Consider the following 21,880-nt stretch of genomic DNA (forward strand, 5'->3'; position numbering starts at 1 on the left):
ACAATATGAATAAGTAAATTAATTAATAACGCAACATGTCATATAATCAAACTTGACAAACTATTAATATAATAAATAATAATATTGACAATATTATATAAGACAATAAATATGAAATATAGTAATAGGTACAATATAAAAATGTATTAAAAATTAACTTTTCTACTTTTTAAATCCGCAATTTAATCAATAATATCATCATATTTAATTGGTCAGCAATTTCTTTAACTAAGAGATTATAGTCAAGTTGGTGACATTTTCTTTTACAATTTTACATGAAAAAAAATGATATGTAAATTTTTTTTGGTCATCAATTTGATTTTTTTTTATTGTACCTATGAAAGTTGGGCCTATCCAATTGTGGCGAAAGCCCAGGGTGAGGGCCCCGCTCGCCTTGCCCTATGGCCTATGGGACGGCCCTTATATATCGATGATGTATCGATAGATCGCGCATTCATGATACATTGTAGTCTACGATTTTACGTCGACAGTGACACTGTGTTAGTTTAGACTTAAGTTTTACTACACAAAAACGAAAATCTATTTAAATCAGGTAAAGACTTTCACAAACTATAATATTATAGTTGGTGCTTTATATAGTTTTACATAGTATTGCGTACACGCACATTGCGAAGTGCTTAAGCACTATTATTAAACTATAATATTATTATTTCAAATAATAAATCGTAGATACCAAGGCCGGATTTAGACTTCCGATGCCAGGGGCAAATCTTTTTTTTTGAGATCCCTAGAAGTAAAAAAATTGAAAATACCAAATAGCTAAAATGTTAAGGAAAAAAAAATTAAAATAAATATTTGATAAAATAATTTTTACTATAATAATAATTAATTATTGTACGAAAAGTAGTACAAATTGTTCGTCTTAAGGGTAAACATGGAGTGAAATTGTTCTGTCTTCATTGACATAGTTGTATACAAATAGGTACTAATTCATACAAAATTAGAGTTGACAAAAAAGGATTCTTTGGTAGAGATCGTGTGGATGCGTTCTTTGTAAAAAAATTTAAAATAAAAAATAATTAAGTAATATTATTTCAATTGTGTATAATATTATGTTTTATTTTATTAGTAACTAGTAAGTACCTATGCGCTACAACTAACTTTAGGTCGGAAGTAATCGGCGTATATGCAACAAAATATAAGTATATATTATGATAACTTATTACTTAAGAATACGATCAGCAAAACAGGTTGGCAACTCTCCCTGCATCGCGAAATTGATATATACCTACCTAAGGTTTTCCCGGGAGTCGGGACGACCGAGTACCTATTGATTTTTCATTTACACGCACACACACACGCCCACAATATTATTATACTGAGTTTTCCACGATCGGAACCGACTTCCACTCTGCGTTCCTTTTATCATCGTATTCTTTTTAGATTTCGTTTATTTTTAATTCTCAGGCCCTAACACACGTCCGGTAAGTGATGTATTGTTGTGTATTTGTATTTGTATAATAATGACCGTGTTTCGCATGTACACGAATATTACCTATATAATTATTATATCATATTATTGGCGATTCAAAAATGTACAGTATATCGATATTAATGTATATACATTTTCGAATTGCTACATTAATTCATTCTCTGAAATGTGTACGCGCATAACAATTTGTATAATGATAGTAATTACTAGATTAGTATCGTAACTACAAATTTCCTGAGACGGGTCAATAATATATTTATATATCTATATATATTTTTGTTTTATACTCTTTTTATTATTATTAAATATTATTTTTAGAATTTATACTCAATATTGAATGACATTTATCACTTGATAATATTACTTTAGTACGGGTCAAAAACGAGTGAGGAAGGGGACGGTAGATCCAGGGACGACTCCATCTTTACAGGTTGCGTCATAGTACTCGATTTTGATTGATTTTAGATGATGTTATATTAAGTCGGTCTGGCCGGACCTAGTCAGAACACTTATGGTGTTTAAATTAATTAACTAATCATGCGCTTATGAAGTTATGAATGAAACACAATAATTATATAGATTATAGATTTATCACTAAAGAAAGTTTCTTTATTAGGTACCTTAACAGGGACGGATTGGCAGAATTTTTCGGCCCTGGAAAATTATTTAGACCGGCTCTCTATATTATAATATCTAATATTATACATAAAAACAAAAATTAGGTACTAGTATTTTTTTTTAAGGCAATAGAAGGCAACTCTCCCCCCCATATACAATTTTGTTTGCCGACTTTTATATTTATTAAAATAAAATGTGCACATAAATAATATAGCAAAATAATTTAATATGAGTTCTTTATTATAAGTAATGCACTTTTTTTTTTAATTCAAAAAAGCTATCCAAAACAAGGGCATCAGGTTTTTTTAAAGATTGTTAAATCTAATTCCTTTTCACTTAATTTTCCTATAATTCTAACATAAATGTTTATATTTCAATAAATAAAATGTTGAGATCAAATAACATAAGCAATTTTAATATATAATGTGTCATAACACATGTTTTTATACAGGCACGTATACAGAGGGGGTTTTGGGGTTCAACCCAATTTTTTTTTTATCAAAAAATGTTTTGGACCGGAACGGGCTTTTTAAGAGCTTAGGGTGATTTTCGGGCCGGGCTTGGGCTGTTTTTCACAATATTTCTTGGACTCGCCGGGCCGGGCTTTAGAAAAATCTGTAGGACCGGGCTGCGCCGTAAATGTATGGCCCTTGCAGGTCTATTACTAGATATAGTATATCTTAGTCCGTGTCAGAAATTAAAATAATTATAATGTGATAAATTAGTAAATAATAAATATTAATAAATGTAAAAAAAAATTTCTGACAATTTATGGCAAAATTAAAAACCGTTTGCGGTTATTGCCCCCAAGCACACCTGCCCACCGGGAAGTTTCCCGATGGGCCAATCTGGCCCTGGATACCTATAATATTTATACGATTTCTTAAACGGCATAATTTTTCTAAGGGATTATATATAGGCAATTTTATGAACAATTATTAATTAAATAAAATAATATTTCAATTTCCTACTTGAGAAATCCGAAGGATATCGTTATTTTGAAAAAGTTAAATATTTTTATACTCATAACGTTGCGATTATGTACACTGATAAAGGCTAAATACTATATGAAGACTTGACTATTTAATCATTTAGAATGAATATAAAACCAATTGGAAATAGTTTTTAGTTGTGGACTATAATTATTATGTGTTCCGCGTATGGAATTGATATTTGATTAAATATTTTTTTATTTTTTTTTAGAATCTAAAGTTTCTACAAAGGTCATTAGAGAGAGTATTCATTGTGACAAAATGGCTCACTCCGACACGTATGGTTACTGTAATACGTCAGATCACTCCGAATTATTGGGTCTTTCAAATTTAACTCTCCAGCCATACGAATCAAACCCAAATTTAAAAGAAAACCTAGAAGAAATGTATCACATGCTTGTCCTGCAGGTCAATTCATTAAACGGACCTGACGTAAAAAAATTTAGTTCACGTCTAGCGGCCGTGTGCTATCAGTTAGGACGAATATACTATGACACGGAAGATGATTCAGCAATGGCCGAGTCTATGTTTCTCAAGGCAAAAGATACTGTCGAAGATCACGAATCAGAAGCTGATAACATACTAAGCGTCATAAACTCCCTCAACATGTTGGGTTACATCAAGGAAAAGGATAACGATGATCACGAAGAAGCTTTGCAATACCTACTGGAGGCACAGTATGTGTACCAAGAGTACAACGAGCAAAGGTGGGGATCGGCCACGACCGTTAATAAGCTGCTGCCTAATTGTCCAAAAAAACGCGCGTTGATCACAAACAAGAATCCTCTGATAAGTTCAAGACTGTTTACGCTATTCTATATCATCGAGGTGTACAAGAACCGTGGAAATATCACCGACGCGCTGATGTGCACACATCTTACACTCAAGCTTCAACTGGAAAACAATTTGTTTCTACAAAGCCCATTAGATTGGGCCCTGTCTTCTGCTCTAATTGCAAATTTGCTTTGTCAACAGAATGCCTACCAACAGGCTAGACATCATTTGGCGGCAGCATCAACGTTCATGGAAAAGATTATACCTAAACAATACATCAATCTATACAAGTATGTATTTTTATAACTATTGAGTATATAAATACCTATGTGCTGAAAGGTACCTAATTATAACAATAATAAATTATAATATTATGATTAAGATAATTAGTTATATTAATTATAAAAAGTATAATATGTAGTTTAGACTTTAGATGGATATTGAAGAGAAAAGAAAATGTTTTTAATAATTTATAAAATGTATACATATTTACATTCGATGAGGTGTTTTGGATGATAATTTTAATAATAATACATATATATAAAAAAAAAAAAATGTTTCAGTTCAGAAACATATAAACAATATTCGGCAGACATTTCGCGTTGTTGGGCCAGATACGGATTGAGATTACTGAAGAAGTCCAAAACCAGATTGGTGAAGCAGAAAACGCATAAACAACCGCCTAGTATGTATAAGCTCGCAGTTTTTAAAGGATAATTATTCATAATATAAGAATAATATTATAAATTTATTATGTACTATGTAATAATATATGTTACGTGTTAACTGTTTTCAGTGATCTTTAATAATTTATTGTTCAAGAATTTCAACATGTGGAATGAAGAACGGGTGACACGGTACTACGTGAATAATTACGAGGATGCGCAATTGTTGGCTAATAGCATACTGATAAACCTTAATCGTACGAAAAAGTATTATACATTTGAAAAGTCTGCTAGTTACTATTCGGATCTATGTATGGACACATGCCTCACGTACAAACTATTGTCTTACTTCCAAGACAACCCAGACAAGTATAAAATTATATAAATTATGTTATCTATATCATATATGCATGTCATTTATACGAATTTGTGCACTGGTTTTATAATATTGTGTTTGTATAAATATATAGGATGGGAAAGCTTTTCAAAAAAGGAATTGTGGACTTAGAGTTAACGGTCAATAGACTCAACGAGGAGAATTGTATGAATATTTGCAGACGAATCTGGTACGAATTGGGAACAGTGTATAGCGATATGATGGATATCAAGTATGAGCGACACGTCAAGAATAAACTAGTGCTCACAGAATACGCAATTAAAAAGATTAATCTGTACTCGAGCTCGTCTATTAAATATTATTTAAGATTCATCGAATCATTTTACGTGTATGTATAATTTTTGGTGTTGTTGTTATTTAATATTTAAATTATCTTTTTAACATTTTTTTTTTATTGATTTTAGGCAAAGAAAGTTACCAGAACATGTATGTGATCCATATGTGAAACCAGTGTTGTTAGCTCATTTGCATATGGCTAGATGTAATCACAAAAAGATTGTCAATCAAAAGAATGTTAAATTAGAGATTTTGTTTCAGTGTAAACAATACTACCAGGTATAACTAATTCATTACTTATGTCATTTTATTTTTGGGTTAAAAATGTTAGATATTACCTACAAGCATTTTCAATTTTCATTTAATTTTGTTTTGTCGAATTCTCGTTATTTGCCCGTAGCATTTATAGGTACCTAAACCTAATAGTCATTATGTTATGTTTAAAAACCTACTCGAAAAAAAAAAGTTTTAACAATGTACTATAACATAATCTTAAATCTGAATAATATAAAAATAATAAAAATAGTTAAAAAGTGTCATATTAAAAAAATATATATATTTTTATATTTATTTGTAGATATTATGTAAGTATTTACAATTTTAAAAATTAAATTTACAAATTTTTCAATAAAAAAATCTTGCAAAGACTGTCATCGAATTATGGTATAAATAGAATAAATTGTTTCGACATTGTTCTTAAATATTAACATATTTTTCTAAAATTTGCCTTTATGAACTCCATAATAACTAATAAGTGACTCTATGACAGTGAAAAGTAATGGATCTAGTGGTTAGTTTATAGTTAGGGGAACACCTGCAGGCTTGTGTAAACAATTTTATGGCCACAGCAAGTTGTTTTTTTCAATATTAAATGCTCCCTATTCTGGCATAACTACAAGTATAAGATTATTTTTATTTGATTTAATACTTATGTATTATAAAAATAAATTAGAAATTGTACATATGTAATTACACATGTCTTTCTTGAATCTTAATAATGCATAATAATGTCAGAGTATCTTATTATGAAAACTAGAAAAATAATTTTTATTTAATATTATAAAATATACTCTAGGTTTAAATAGTTATCACTACATTATGTTTTATACCTAGTTAATTTAAATATTTTGATTCAACAATTAGCAATAAAAGAAGCTATTTTTGTATAGTCACTTTTAATTTACAATTCTAGATTTTGGATGGTTTGTTTTAATAATATACCAATACCTAACAGTTAACTATGTTTCATTATAGACTGTTGTGGATTACTGCCAGAGAGATCCTAGATTGGAATCAATGATTCCTGTCGAATTGACTAGTTGTAGAGAATTATTGCTGTCAATTCCATCAAGGGTAGATCAACTGCTCAAGACACAAGGCCCAGTAAAATATTATGTTTAATATTCTAAGCCAAATAATGAACTAAGTGACTATAATAATAAGATCTTTATTGTATTTAATATAAAAATGCTATTCCCCTACTCTCAAGCAGTCAATATTATGTAATTTTTTTTATTATGTTTTGTTATTTTATATTTAAAAAATTTAAGATTTTATTTAATATAAATCTAAATATTTATTAAATTCTTGCAAAGATTGACAAATTATTTAACCATTTAAGGAACAATAAATTTAACGCATTATAATAATATTACTCATTATCAATTTTTACCTTTTTAAAAAATGTATATTGTTTGTTATATTGCTGTTTAATATAGTCCATGGCGTAACTTTAAAAGTTGGGTTCAAGATTGAAATTTTCAGGAGGTTTCTCTTTATAGAGATTATCTATGTGGTGGGTGCTGTGAGAAATGTAAAGGTTTTACAATGATACTTTTGTAATAAGTAGGTACCTATTTACTTATTGGTGTCTTGATGTTTAAAAAAAAATTTACATCTTAACTCTTGTTTTATACCTACGTTTAGTTTTGATTTGACCGAATTGAGTGATTAAAGATTTATAAATAAATTATACTGGTTAATTTTAATGGTTGTTATTCAGCTATATTCTAATGAGTGATTAATTTTAATTTTAAAAGACTGTTAACATGATATCAAATAAAAACATATATTACAATATACAGGTAGGTATTACTGACTACCATACTACCTCCATTATTACTGCACCCTTCAGCCTCCATTTGCTCAATAGTTACGCCATGTAGACAGTAGACACAGCTTTTATTTACTGTTTTGTATTTATCATGACTTACTACTTTTACATGTGTTATTATTTATGTTACATCCTTAATAAAATATATAAGCAGGTATTATACTGTTGAAAAAACTTAGAATGTTTATTTAGGCTAAAATATTTATAAATTAATTGTAATATTTAAATATTAATTTAACTTTTTTTTTATTTGTATCTATGAACAATGCATAACTTAAACCTACCTACCTACTTATATTATTCGTATTTTTAGTAAGTAAAATTATTTGCATAATATGCCCTAATGTGTGTTAGTAGTTATAATACTAAATTATTTATTATAATAATATTTACCGAGTTTAAAAACTTAAATTTTATACTATCTAAGCATTTGGTAATTATAATTTTATAAGTATGACTATAAGTGATATGATTCAATGAATTTTTTTTTATAGTTTTAATGTATTACAAAGAATAATTATGTAGAATAGTATTATTAAAGAAATTAAATAATTAAATAGGTGCATTATAATTAATATTATGAGACTATATAAGTTAATAGTATTGCTCTATTCTAAAGTCTAAAATACAATATACAGACCTTATAATCCATAATACTTTATTAGGTATTATTAATATTGATTAAATTTACCTACTTTATAGTTAATATAATTTGATCAATAATATTATTATATTTTATCTAATAATGCATCTATTGGCTTGTATGACCATTTTTAGGAACCATTACTAGTACCTATGTAATTAGACCCTTTGAAATTTGAAACAATACAAAACAATATCTACTGTTGTCTGTTACTTTATATTGTGATTTGTTAATTATAGTAACTGATAAAATAATAAATTAAGTATAATACCTAATAAATAATTTATTACGACCTAAATATTTACAATTGTATCAAGATGAACCTATAATTTAATTGGAGCATTTAATAAAATATATTTTTAACATCATATTTAACTCGTTTTTTATCAATACACATTATAGATTTATTGTTATTCTTTATCCAGTCTATTATAAATTACAATATTGACATCAATAAATAATTATAGTTTTAAAATATTTTGTCCTTGTGGTACTGATAGTCAGTTAAAAATGATGACAGGTCCTAATTATAAGTTTTTTTTTGGAAGAAACCTGTTTATTTACCTGCTGGGTTAGTTATAAAACTGGCTTTTATAAATATTTGCAAATTGTGAGAATTGATTGTATAAATTTACGGTATCAAATAACTTGTAACGTATTGAAAAAAGTAAGTGATATTATATATTCTTATATTATGGTATCTATTAATCTAATATTTTCTGTATTTTAAAACATTATGTATGTTAGGGATATGTATAGGCAAAACTATAAATCGTAAAAAGGTAGGCCAAAATGTCTCTCCTCCCTCATCAAAAATTATTAGCTATTCAAACTTGTTTATTTTTAAATGTTATAGAAGAATTAACTTATATTTATACAATTAATATGTAGGGCTTTGTTTTTTGTATCATTATTTAATTAACTCAGATATAAGTAATTTTTTTTTTTAATATTTTAAATATACTGCCAATATATTTAAGCTTTACATTGAATTCCAAAAATATACTGATAATTATTAAATATCACAGCCTATTTGCAGTTTGGAAAACCGTGTCACCACAACAAAAATACAGCTTGTTGTAGACTGAATAAAATGATACTGTACAAATTTCTCCAAAAACAAACATAATACATTATATTCTTTATATATTTTTATGCTCATAAAAATGTTTTTATTTTAGATTTTTTTTTTTTAAGGTAGTAATTGAAACAAATTAGGTAGCAAACATGATTTATTAAATAAAATAATTAATACATCTTATAACTTTATTGGTAATAATAGTAATAAAACTTAATCTGGATATAGTAGTTTTTATCTTAATTTTTATAACACTTTAAAGTTCATTATGATCAACAAACCAATCATCTTGTGGTTGTCTGTAAGTTTCGTTGTCCATGAGTATAAAGTTAACGCCAGGACCATAATAAGGAATGATATAATGTGATCCATCAGCCGGACGAACAATTTGTGTTGCAATAAGTACTACATCGACCAACTGGCCAATGAACATAAACCCTAGTGTGCATAATTTCAATAAACCAATTGCTGGATAACCTAAATAGAAACGGTCCACGCCAAACATGCCCAAAAAAATGGACAATAACAGTGTTGTGTCATAATGGTAACCATTGCTATAATACAAATTGTAATTTAGGTTAGATGATTAGTTGAGATTCTAAATAATATAAACTTACGTCCATTTACATGGGAATTCTTTCCAAAATGTCGAGTTTTTAGTTTCTAAACAGACAATACCGTCACTTGCTTTACACCGAACTTAAAAAAAAATTAACAATAGTTTCAAAATTAAGTTTGATGACAACATAAAACAATATTAATTGAGTTGAGTTATTTAAAACCTTGAGCAACATTGTCTTTAGTACATCCACGCAACTGTTGTGTTTCTGGGTCGATGAATTCATACCCGTCATCGGGGCACATGAATTGGCCCATTCGCAGATGTTTACATTCTGTTTCGTAGATTACAGTTTTCCCGAGCCCTGTAGATGGCTGTGCAGAATTTACGCAGAATGTCAGTAGGACAATGATCAGAAGTGGGCAAACCAAGTTCATGGCATTCTTGATCGCGTCAGCTTCGGAGAAAATAATACTATATTACTAATTACTATCAACTATCTATTACTAATAGTGCTCAGTAACTAACATTTTTATATTTAAATAATTATAATTTACAAATCTTATCACAACTACTCTTATAATAATTTATAGTAAGTAAATGCTAATTAATTTAATATTGTTTTGTCGATTGTTAATCGTCATTCAGCGATATTGTATAGACTTGCAATACTAAATAATTAAAAACTAATGTTCAAAACATTAAAAACCAAAATCGTAATTTTTTTAAAAGTTGACGTTTGTTCTTAGTTATCTATAAGACCGTAGATTTGATTGTGCAATTTTTCCTGATAACATTTTACAGAGTGACCAACGTCGATACAATAACTATGTTGTATTAGTCTTTCATGCAATTTAATTTTAAACTTACAAATAACTATTATTATTTTCATTTTTCACTCATTTTACAGTTTCACATAATTATTATTACATAGCTACTATTAATTTTCAAATATAACATCAATAAAAGAAAAAAGATACATTTGTCGGTATGAGTTTTACTATGAGAGATTCTACTAAATAGTTTCAATTTTCTTTATACTCAAAAATCAATAATTTAACTTGTATACCCTCCTGCACAGCTGAGCACTGAAATAGTGTGTGAATCAATCCCTCTGTACTCTGTGTTATTCACATCAATATATTTTGTACACTGTTTGATTAGAAAACTTCATGATGTTGAGAAAATATTTTAATGGATCACTGTCGAATGATGTGCATGAATCAGTCAGAGATGTTTGGGTGAGAGCATTATTGGATCGTTACAGTGCACCAGACCGTAGATGTCACGGTTTGGATGATTTGAATGACTGTTTGCAACAATTTGAAACTGCCAGAAGCTTAGTAAAAAGTCCAAATGCAGTAATTTTAGCTATAATATTTCGATAGTAAGTAGGAACACTAAAATTTCGGTTAAATATATAACATATTTATAAACATTTTTTAGTTTTGAATATGACCCTAAGTTAGCTGACTGCAGTGAGGACAATATAAATCATTTTCGAAGGTTCTCTGAAGAATCAAAACTTAATACGGTAAATGTTTGAATTTTGAATTAATATATTTATATTTTTGATTTTAAAACATTTTCTATTTTTTTTCTATTTAGGATACAGTTTTGTGTGAAAATGTTATTTCATTATTAAAAGTTGGTGCAATTAATAGTACAGAAGAACATAAAACTGAAGGATGTTATGGAAGTGAGGATAAACATTACTTTTTGGATGTAGACATGGCCATCTTAGGTATGGGACCAGCTGATTATGAAAAATACACAAATCATGTTCGAGAAGAATATGCGTTCCTAGATGAAGAAACTTATAAAGAATTACGTATAAAAGTAAGTTGAATTTACATTCTAGTACTGTTGACTGTTGTGCTGGTATACTTTTATTTTATTTGTAAATTTTGTTTTATGTTTACAGGTTCTTGAAAGTTTTCTACAAATTCCTAACATATATGCAACAAAGTTCTACAGAGATAAATATGAATCAGTGGCTAGGAATAATATCCAAAGAGAAATTAATTTCTTAAAATCTGTATCCATGTAAATATTTTATGTGTCTCTAACACAGATTTCTATACTGTAATTTTAAACATATAAAACATGTTTTAAGTTATGAATATACTAGATGAGCAACCTTTAAATATAAGAATATAAAATTATTAAAGTTTGCTCTTCATATTTTTGGGTTAGAATTTATTATATTGATATACCGATGATATTCATATTGTATCCATGTAAATTTGCTAACCAAATGGTACAGTAAAATTAATTTGATGACATGAGTTGCTTATATTTTAAGTATAGAAGTCTGTGGTATTTTATAGGTTGATTTTATTTTCAAATATAATATATTTTCTTCATAAAATTGAATGTACCAGTCAGGGTGTATGTTTAAATTTATTGTTTTCCCTGAGTATACATATTATAAATGATAGCATTTTAAGTAATTATATTATTATATTAATAAAACAATAATTAGTGGTATAGATGTTATTCTATTATAAATATTTTTTTTGTTGAAGAGTCTATCATTGTTAGTATTAAAAGTGTATTTTAAATTTCAAGTATTTAGTGTATTTTGGAATTAGTAAACTTTTTAAACAAACCTTTAAGTCATAATTTTGTTCTTGTCTAATTTGTTACGTTTTTAATATTTATAATTGATGAAATTCTGTCTTAACGTCTTAACATGTATTGGCCTAAAATGCTATTTAGTATTTTCTATTTTGTTTTTAAATTCTATGTATTAAATACTTTGAATTGAGTATCCACTTATTGGTTTGTCCTATTATTTTTTATATTTATCTAACTTATTATATTATTCTATAAAATAAGTTATATTGTATTATTTTTCTGTTTGATAAAAGTATTCATTTTAAAACTATCATGTATTTCAAGAATATTTTCAATTTCATAAAATTAATTTATCATAATTATTGATCATTTTAAACTGATTTATTAATATGAAAAATTAATTTTAAAGGTTTTTATTTTTTAGTGTTCTTAATCTATGCGATTATATATTATTCTGTTAAAATAATTTTAATAAAAATATTGTCTAATATATCTAAATTTTTAAATGAATATAATGAATTATGAGTATGGGTGTGAGTAAATTATATGATATGTGTTAAAAATTATTAATTTAAATTTAAGTACTTACCAAACTTAATACATAAATTTTAATTTATACATTAATAAATATTTATGAGATTATAATATAATAATTTTAAATAATTAAAAAAAAAAAAAAATAGCATCAACATAAAATTTTGAAGCTTATAAGCTAAATAAAACTATCTTACAATTATAACTTTTACTTTTGATATTTTAAAAAAGGCATTATATTGTAAGGTAAAGTATAAAAAATATATAACATTTTTTATCGGAGACCCAATTTTACTAAATTATTTTCTAAAAGTTATCTGATTAGTGATTAACAATTAAGTACTATTATAGGCACCTACTTACTGATTCTTCTTATCCTTGTTTTCGTATTGTTTTTTTTTTTAGACACTAAGAATGATAGCAAAAATAACAAAAATATAATATAATATAATAACAAAATTGTCTTAATTTTTAAGCTGCAGTGGAAATATGTATTTAGTTAGTACAATTGTAAACAGTAGAATCAAATTGTCAAGAATAAATAGTATTATTTTTATTAGCCATATTATTTAGATATTTAGAACTAAAATGTTTATATATGTATTAGACATTAGTACTTTTATTTGTGTGCTTGAATGGCTATGGTCCATGCTTAGCAGAATAAATTTTAAATTATATACTAAACAACCTGACTGTTATTATTATCGTATATAAATCACAAAAGATAATAGCAGTACAGTAAACAATTAAAATAAATAAATATAAAAATAAAATACAACATATTTTATGTTTGCACAACAAATTATAATTAGTGTGCCCACTTTAACTAGTCTTGAGCTTTCGTTGTTAATTATATTATTTTTTGTATTACACCATGGAACTTCCTCCTTGGGCAATCATTCGAAATATGTTTAATTGTTTAATCTTTGTGTTTAATAATAGAAGATTTCCACACCTTTCTTGTCCTGTTTAGAGTTGTTCATTCATGTCTAAGAAATCTTTCAGGGCTGGTCAGTCAGGTATTAAGTCACTACTCACTATTATCCAACTTGCACAATTCCAGTTTTTATTCACATGGCCTTTAGTTAAGTTATAATGTAAAACCCTTTACATTAAAATTATTTTGTTTCAATGTCACAACAGTCAACTAAATTGGCTAACCATTCGGTAATTTGCATAAATTTCTACAATAGTATTCAATATAAGTCACTATTTAATGTTAAAAAAAACCATATAAATGTATTATAAGGCTGTCTACAAAAAAAAATATTACAAATTTTGAAATGTATAATCATTGTATTTTGGCCATTGGGTGGGGGGGGGGGAAAATATCTAATTTACCTGATTTGAGCATTTGTGATTTTGCTTGTGGGGCTACCTAAAGGAAAAGGTTTTTCTAAAGGATTCTAAGGATTTATTAAGGAAATTGGCACTATACCACTATACCAGTCAAAATGCGGCTAAAAACTTCAAAAATCGCATTCATCACCTAACCTGCTGGCGGCCATCATCTTTCTGATGTCATTTTAAAAACTTTATACATAAAATGGCATGATGTAATTTCTGAAAGATGCGTAGTTTTTTTTTTAATTGCCTTTCAAAAGTACACTGTCTGTTTTGCCCCACTCTCTATGATGATTATTTTACAATGTGTAGGTAGATAGTTAAGTTGGTATTGGTTGTTTCAGACAATGTGTATAATACTTATTTATGGATTGTGTTTAGTAGCTATTAGGTACAAATGTACAATATAATATGTAGGTACTATCTAATTTTGTGAATTATAATTTAATATGTTTATATCTAAATCAAGACGAACGGCATAAACATCCATCGTGCAATGATTATAACTAAACACATAGGTACGTATACATAATATAAGGTGTATATGAGTATAATAACATTATTTATGAATTGTATAAGACTTGTATTAATAGGAAACAACAATGTAACTGCAAAATTGAGATTACGTCTCGAGTATGGTCTTTGACATATTACTATATCAATATCACTAGGCACAACAATAAATTATATATTATGTCTACGCGCTATTCTAGATAGGTAGTTGTTTATTTGATTACCGAATCGTCGAAGTTAATTGTTTTTAATAGTCCAGAATTTTCTGTACTCTATAATGTCTACATAGACATTTGTATTATGTATTCGTTAAATTAATAGTTACACAAGTTATTAATTTGTTATATAATACTATGTAGTATATGGTATAAGTAAATATATTTTTTTTACTCGAATAAAGTTAACTGACTTTTATGTGTAGAAAAAATATGTGTTGCGATCCCGGTCTTGGATATCATTTGATTAATGATTACTAGACATCGAAAGATAATAGTCTTGGAGCTGACTTTATAGATAGATAATAAAATAATTATACATAATTTAAAATTTAGTTTTTAATAGATTATTATATAAGTTTATTTATTTTCAATAGTGAAGTCTGGAAATGTCATATTATAATGAATGAAGATGTGAGAACCCAATCCACATATAGGAGGTAGGTAAAATGTTCTCAATATGGTTAGTTTTGCTTCACGTATTCTTTTGGTTTGAGGTAATATATCAATTTCAGCACCTATCGTAGTTCATATATTTAAATAATAAATCACAGTAAGTTGTCCTCGACCATGTTTCTATTTAAACTTTTCTTTCTTTTTTTTTATTAATATTTTAGTTATTGTTATTGACTAATATTTGAAATAATTTGGTTGGTACTCTTATTTGTATTAATAGAGCGGTGAAAACGAATTACCTATTTATTATTAAACATTGGCGCAAGTAGTAGAAGGGCGCAGGAGCGACTCAAGCCCTCTCCAAGTTCAAAATTGTAAACTGACCCTAAAATCCAAACTTCAATTGAATTTTAAATATTTTTAAACTTGTTATTTTACAACCCGGGTCCCATGTAAATAATATAATAACGAAAAAAAAATACTGATTATATTTTTAACACAATGAGTAAATAGGATGATTATCAAAAATATAATATTCTAATAATAACAACACCGAAATGTAGTAGGTATCTAAGTATCTTGACTCTTTGGAGTTTTGCACCTAGTTACCCAAGTTTTGAAGATATTTATGTTTGAACGGAGTCCTTGATGTTAGTATAATAGTCAGCATAGGTCACTTTAATTTTATTTGATGTTATAAGAATATCTAATGTGTATATATTTAATAAATTGGATGACAAGTCATTTACTGGAGGAATGTTGAGAAAAATTGAGAAGTAACCAGAGATTGAGTTTCCTTATCGAACTGATTATGTTCGGTTGAATAGATACAAAGAATTGACCTACAGCCGTAGTGTAGCTAAATTGCCTATCTACAATGCCGCGTAATGTTTATATTGATATATATATATTTAAAAAATAATAATATTTATTACGAGGAAGGTATTATAGAAATATAAATAGAATATTGTGAATATAGAATATATTGCATTAAACATACCCAAGTCGCAGTGTATGACATAAGTATTGTGTATTGTATTTTATTATAAATATGTTAGCTTTGAATCTGACTCTGGGAGAGAATAATAATTCATAGAAATAACTAAGCTTATTGATAGGGTACTATAAGAAAAACATATTAACTTCTTTTGAGGAGTTATATTGTGAGAGCTAATTCACATGTATGGGGTGAGGGGGGGAGAGAATGCTAATGCCCTCGTGCCTATCCTTAAGTTTAGCATTGCTGATCGATGTTCGATTAAATATAATATGCTCCACCAATAATATAAATATATAATTATGTATTATATAGTGGACGTTATTTAAACGCCTGAGTGCGTGTCGGGAAACATTTAAAACGTATTCCCTTCGGCTTTAGGTACCCGAAATATAGTGTCCCCCTCGTATTCGATTTAAAATGAAAAAAAATATACATATACCGTAGTGTATTGATACGAGGGTTGATATATTTCTCTCTAGGCATTTTTTTTTATCCAGGAATTCGACTCTATTTGTTATGCACATTCTTATTTTTAATTTGGTTAGATGATTGAAATTATGTAGGCTCTTCATAAAAATGATATATTTCTATTCCTAGATGTAAATGAATTAAACATGGTTAGTATGGAACAAACATATTTATAGCTATATTTATTGAATTATACATAATATGATATATTGATATATAATTAATATGAATTCACAATAATATAATATAGAATAACGGAAATTTTAAATACCTCACTAATAGTACATAATGTTATGTAATATATTATTATCTATACATTAAATATATTTATGTATATATAGGTGAGACGTTTATAGAATTAACACAATTATTCAAACATACTTTGTTATGATTCCTGATCAAATTCATTAGGTACAGCAAATATTTCCTATAAAAAATATTTCATTTACAATATCAATCATCAAATTGACACCTACCTAATTATCTATAAAATAAAAATGATGGCCTTAAAAAGTTTTTAAAATATATTAATAAAATTTTAAAAAAAATGTAGAGTATTAGTTACGTGATCTTATATTTAAAAATAAATAGAATACTAAAAAAATGAATACGCATATATTTGTTAGCTAAATTCTGTACAAGGATTAACCAAATTATTTTATATTTTTACTCTATATTAAATTAAAAATTATATATTTAAAATTATATAACTAATTGATAAAAAAACTTGTCAGATACTTTTGTTAATACATTTATATTTACCGGTTATAGATCATTATAATAGCTGTAGAAAACATTTTCTACTTATTTAAAATAATATTTTTTTCTATAATAATGGATGTATGCATATATATTTTTGAAGGTGATTTCTGGTAGGAAATCAAATCTGGTTGGTACTTCACGGTGTAAGTAAAAAAATTGTTAGTACTTTTTTTTAACTAGTAAAACAAAAACTGTTAAGTAAAAACGGGAATTTTTACGCTAAACCAGTTTTGACAAATTGATATCTTAATTTTATAATAATAATTAAAAAACGAATAATCACAGAAATTTGAAAATTTCACCAAGTGTTTATATAATTATTATATATCTATGGTAAAATAAAATTATAAAAGTATTTCAACACTTTTTTAGTTAATTACAGACATTTAAATTTAAAATTTTTTTTTATAACTCACGGTAAAAGAATGGTTGAAAATTTAATATAATATAGAGTTCCTAAAACTGGTTCATATCCTAATTAAAATATATCAAACATCTAAAATCACAATAGTTTTTATAGGTAATTAGAGTTAGATTAAAATTTATCAAAATCTTGAAAATTACAAATTATTTTGTACCTACTTATAAATTCATAAAAAACTGTTTGTTTATATAATTATGATTTAAAAATGTAATACATGGTTCTTTAAACGTTTTTAAACTTATATTAAAATAAAAATATTTACCAGAATGTCAAATTAAATTTTTGTGGCCGTTTGAAGTTAAAATTTTAACGACATTGTATATTATCATCCATATAATAACTATATTTCTCTTCATTGAACGATTTTATTTTTGGTCTAATTTAAAAACGAATAATTAACTTGCATTTTTTAGCAAATGTTTATATTATAATTTTTTTATACATGGTATAGTTTTAAAAATATTTTGAATTTTTCATACTTTTTATAAGTTATTCATAGGTATGAGAAGTTTTCGGTTTTTTTTAGTTAAATATTCGATGAGTCAACATTTTTGAAACTACAAGTGTTTTGTAATAAAAATTTATAAAATTCTTCAATTTTTATATCTAAGGTTTAAAAATAAATGTAATATAATATTTTTCGTAATTATTATTTACTTACTAAAATAATAAAATCTAAAAAATATATAAAGGCAATTATTTTTTATAAACATTTTAAGCTCAAATTTGAACAAAATTACTTATTTAAATGATGAATAACAACCAAATTATTTTGTTATGAATTAAAAACATTATTCGTGGAAAACATTTTACATATATTAAATAGTATTATTAACTTTAATATTCGCAATAAAATTTTTAATTTATCTCAAGATATTATCTATATATTTTATACTAAATAAACCTATTTTTACTGTTAGGTTAGATTTTGAGTTATATAAGTTGATACAATATGATATAAAAATAAATATATAATATATTATATATTATTAAAATAATTAAATATTAATAATATAGTAAATGCAATATTTTCGAAAAAAATTATATCAACAATTTTAAATAAATGACTTAAATAGCTTTATCAAAATAACATATTATGAAATGTACTTAATACTTAGTGACATAGGCTGAATGACGATAGACTATTTTTCACAGAATTGTTTTCGCTTACAATAATATAATAATATCATTGAATTTAACACACCCACAACAGTGACCCATCCCACACCTAGTGTACTGGCTGTAGAGCGGTACCTCACTTGCCTACATTTTTATAATTACAACACAATTTGCTTTTAAAATGTATAGTATTATATAAAGTATAAAAATGATATGCAGCTGATTCATGTCGGATAAATAATATTTCATTAGTTATTTCTATCACGTCGGAGTCATCTGCAGCAATATTCAGCAATGTGTCGGGCGTTAGGTTTCATATACGATGTATCTCGGTTATTGTTATGTGGTGTGTAAATATAGTAAATGCCAAACACACAAAACATATTCGTATTCCGTGTCCGTGTGTTTAAAAAATATTCTGTGCCACAGGTCAGTAAAACTTTTGAGTATCTACCTATATTATGTTTTATGTCAAAACGAAAATATTTTAATGTAAAATGTTTATAGATCTTATGTTATGTGTTACATATTTTTAAATTGATCTCATATTTCTATATGATTTGGCCATTAGGACGGCAGGTCTGGGAGATATACGTCTGATATTCTACAATAATAAATTGCCCAAACCGTCTATTATTCAGTTTTTTAAAAATTTAATTTACAAAGATATTTGTAAAAATGATAAATATGTGTGATATATGAATATATTGTATAATAAAAATAGTTATATTAGTTAACATCATATAAAATATAAATTTAGTATGTATTATTCAATTTATTTACAGAATTTTAAGTTACGACTTAACGAGTAAATTATATCGGCTTCAAGATCATAATTTTGGTCACTAGTGGGGTTACTGCAAATAGCCAATAGGTATATATTGTTTTAGTGTTTTAGAGGTTAGATTGGCAATTATAGGATTACTGTTGACTATTGTATGTTTTATAGTTTTTAACAACATACATTATTTTATATTTATTATTTCTAAAACTTCTTCTTAAATACAAGTTAGTAATTAAGACAGCTAACAAGGATGTCTCACCTGGGACTTCACTATAACTTGTTGTACTAATATTATATAGGTACTCAGAAAGGCGTCGTTCAGAGAAGTTTGAATAAAAGGGGCGTGGAGAGAGATGGCGTTGGTAATAATGGACGTTGAATAATAGCAGTTATAATAGCGATGTGTATTATGACATAGTATGTTTGGCGGAATGATCTTAAAATAAATGATGAGTATCTGTTATTTTGCTATTTTGAGAAAGCATATTAATTAAGAGAAATGAATGAAAAATGATCTATAGATCCTTCAGTTGCAACTTACATCCAATTCAAAAATAAAAAAAGGCCCATACTTAATAACTATTAGCCATATTGTTATATTATATCTATGTGTATACAGGTGATTGTTTTCTTAAACAACGCTCATTATTTCAAAATCTGTTAACGTTTTTGAAAAAATGTATAATTTATAGTCAAAATAAAATAAAATTTTTTATTGTTTAGAATGACATATATTTTTGTTTCATATTCTGAAGCAAAATATTTTTCAGAATATTTTGATAAATAGAAATCGAAATTCAGACGAGTTGTTTATGATTTATAAGCAGGGTAGGGATTTTATAGCATTTGCATGTTTCTTATGACATGATTAAGAAATAGCAGAGTAATAAGCTTAAAATATGTTTCATGTTTCATAGAACTGAAACTGAACATTTTATTTTTGTATATTTCGGGATTTTTTAGATTTTAGTGCTAGCTATTTCTAGTTTTTGAGTTTTTTTTTATTTTTACTTGTTTTTTTAATTAAATTAGTCATATTTAATGAAATACAATTTCAATAAACGTGTTTTTGATTTTTTTTCTAATTTTACTAGTTGTATACAATATTAATGTAAACATACAGTCGATATGTGTGCACGTATTATACTATAGTTGTGTAGTTGTGTTTTCGGTTGAACATTTTAAAATTCCTTAATACTTTTGTTGTTTTTATTGCATACTTAGCGATATTTAAGATTATAATACAGCGCATATGTCTTCAATTTTAAGTGATATAAAATCCCATCTCTGGTTATAAGTATTTAAAGTTTATGTGTGCGATGTGGAGTGATACGCGGATACCTGCAAGATTTTGGTATACTACTCTAACAAACTTTAAATACTTATAACTCATAAACTATTCGTCCTAATTTCGATTTTTATGTATAAAAATATATTATATTCTTTTAAAAAAATGTTTGTTATATTTAGACAGGAAATTATTAAAAAAAAAATATTTTAAAAAACTTGAATAAATGAAATAATGAGTGTTTTCCGATAAAAGAATCTAAAGAATATTGTCTAAAATTTCAATTTACTACAGATGAACAGATGAATAAAATAATAGGAATTTTGGTTTGTTAGCAACGTTTATGATTTAATACATTTGAGTGTAATGAGTAATGACTAATATGATATTCAACAATAAAATGAAATATTTAATTGCTACAGCCTGCAATAAATATTTAGACAATAGACAGTAACGCGTAGGTAGTAATATAATATTATACGTATAAACATATTATGTAGATCAATCATTATTTAATCCTAATTAAACTATAATGTTAAAACGCATTGGCTATAGATAATTGACTAATTGTACCAATACCTATGACGTTTTGTTTACTGAAGTCAACGCCAAACAATTTGGTGATTGGTGGATATTGAATACACCTTTCACTAGACTATTAGATGGTTCTATACCCAATAGTGTAGGTATTACAACAAATTTATTTATTTTCCTAGATATTTTAAAACAACTGAGTATCTATATCAAATGCATTTACAATATTTTTCTTATTATCTGTTTCCTATACTATTTCATCCATCGTTTTTATATTATGGATTAAATAATTATACAATTTTTTGTGTGAACGATATACATAAATAATATACCGGGTTTTGAATAGTTATC

General features: G+C 26.3%; 3 protein-coding genes across 4 annotated transcripts; 2 read left to right on the plus strand and 1 right to left on the minus strand.

Moving 5' to 3' along the window:
- The first annotated feature begins 1,291 nt into the window (after positions 1-1,291).
- On the plus strand, positions 1,292-8,301 carry LOC132928008 (KIF-binding protein). Its single transcript, XM_060992572.1, has 7 exons — positions 1,292-1,445; positions 3,275-4,127; positions 4,401-4,522; positions 4,634-4,871; positions 4,973-5,227; positions 5,304-5,454; positions 6,430-8,301. The coding sequence occupies exons 2-7, from the start codon at positions 3,325-3,327 to the stop codon at positions 6,574-6,576; spliced, it is 1,716 nt and encodes a 571-aa protein (XP_060848555.1). The 5' UTR covers positions 1,292-1,445; positions 3,275-3,324; the 3' UTR covers positions 6,577-8,301.
- An 844-nt stretch (positions 8,302-9,145) lies between these two features.
- LOC132928037 (TM2 domain-containing protein CG10795) lies at positions 9,146-10,318 on the minus strand. The gene is made up of 3 exons (XM_060992597.1): positions 9,792-10,318; positions 9,627-9,708; positions 9,146-9,563 (listed from the first exon to the last, which is right to left on the minus strand). Exons 1-3 carry the CDS (start codon positions 10,003-10,005, stop codon positions 9,266-9,268), a joined length of 594 nt encoding a protein of 197 aa, XP_060848580.1. The 5' UTR covers positions 10,006-10,318; the 3' UTR covers positions 9,146-9,265.
- A 108-nt stretch (positions 10,319-10,426) lies between these two features.
- LOC132928021 (uncharacterized) lies at positions 10,427-11,647 on the plus strand. Of its 2 annotated transcripts, none has more exons than XM_060992581.1 (5): positions 10,427-10,556; positions 10,733-10,955; positions 11,015-11,102; positions 11,177-11,407; positions 11,493-11,647. In XM_060992581.1, the coding sequence occupies exons 2-5, from the start codon at positions 10,741-10,743 to the stop codon at positions 11,616-11,618; spliced, it is 660 nt and encodes a 219-aa protein (XP_060848564.1). In that variant the 5' UTR covers positions 10,427-10,556; positions 10,733-10,740; the 3' UTR covers positions 11,619-11,647. The 2 variants fall into 2 exon arrangements, with proteins under 2 accessions (XP_060848564.1, XP_060848569.1); XM_060992586.1 differs by lacking the exon at positions 10,427-10,556 and adding an exon at positions 10,564-10,664.
- The last annotated feature ends 10,233 nt before the right edge of the window (positions 11,648-21,880 follow it).

This window comes from Rhopalosiphum padi, chromosome 1 (assembly GCF_020882245.1).
Source record: "Rhopalosiphum padi isolate XX-2018 chromosome 1, ASM2088224v1, whole genome shotgun sequence".
NCBI lineage: Eukaryota > Metazoa > Arthropoda > Insecta > Hemiptera > Aphididae > Rhopalosiphum > Rhopalosiphum padi.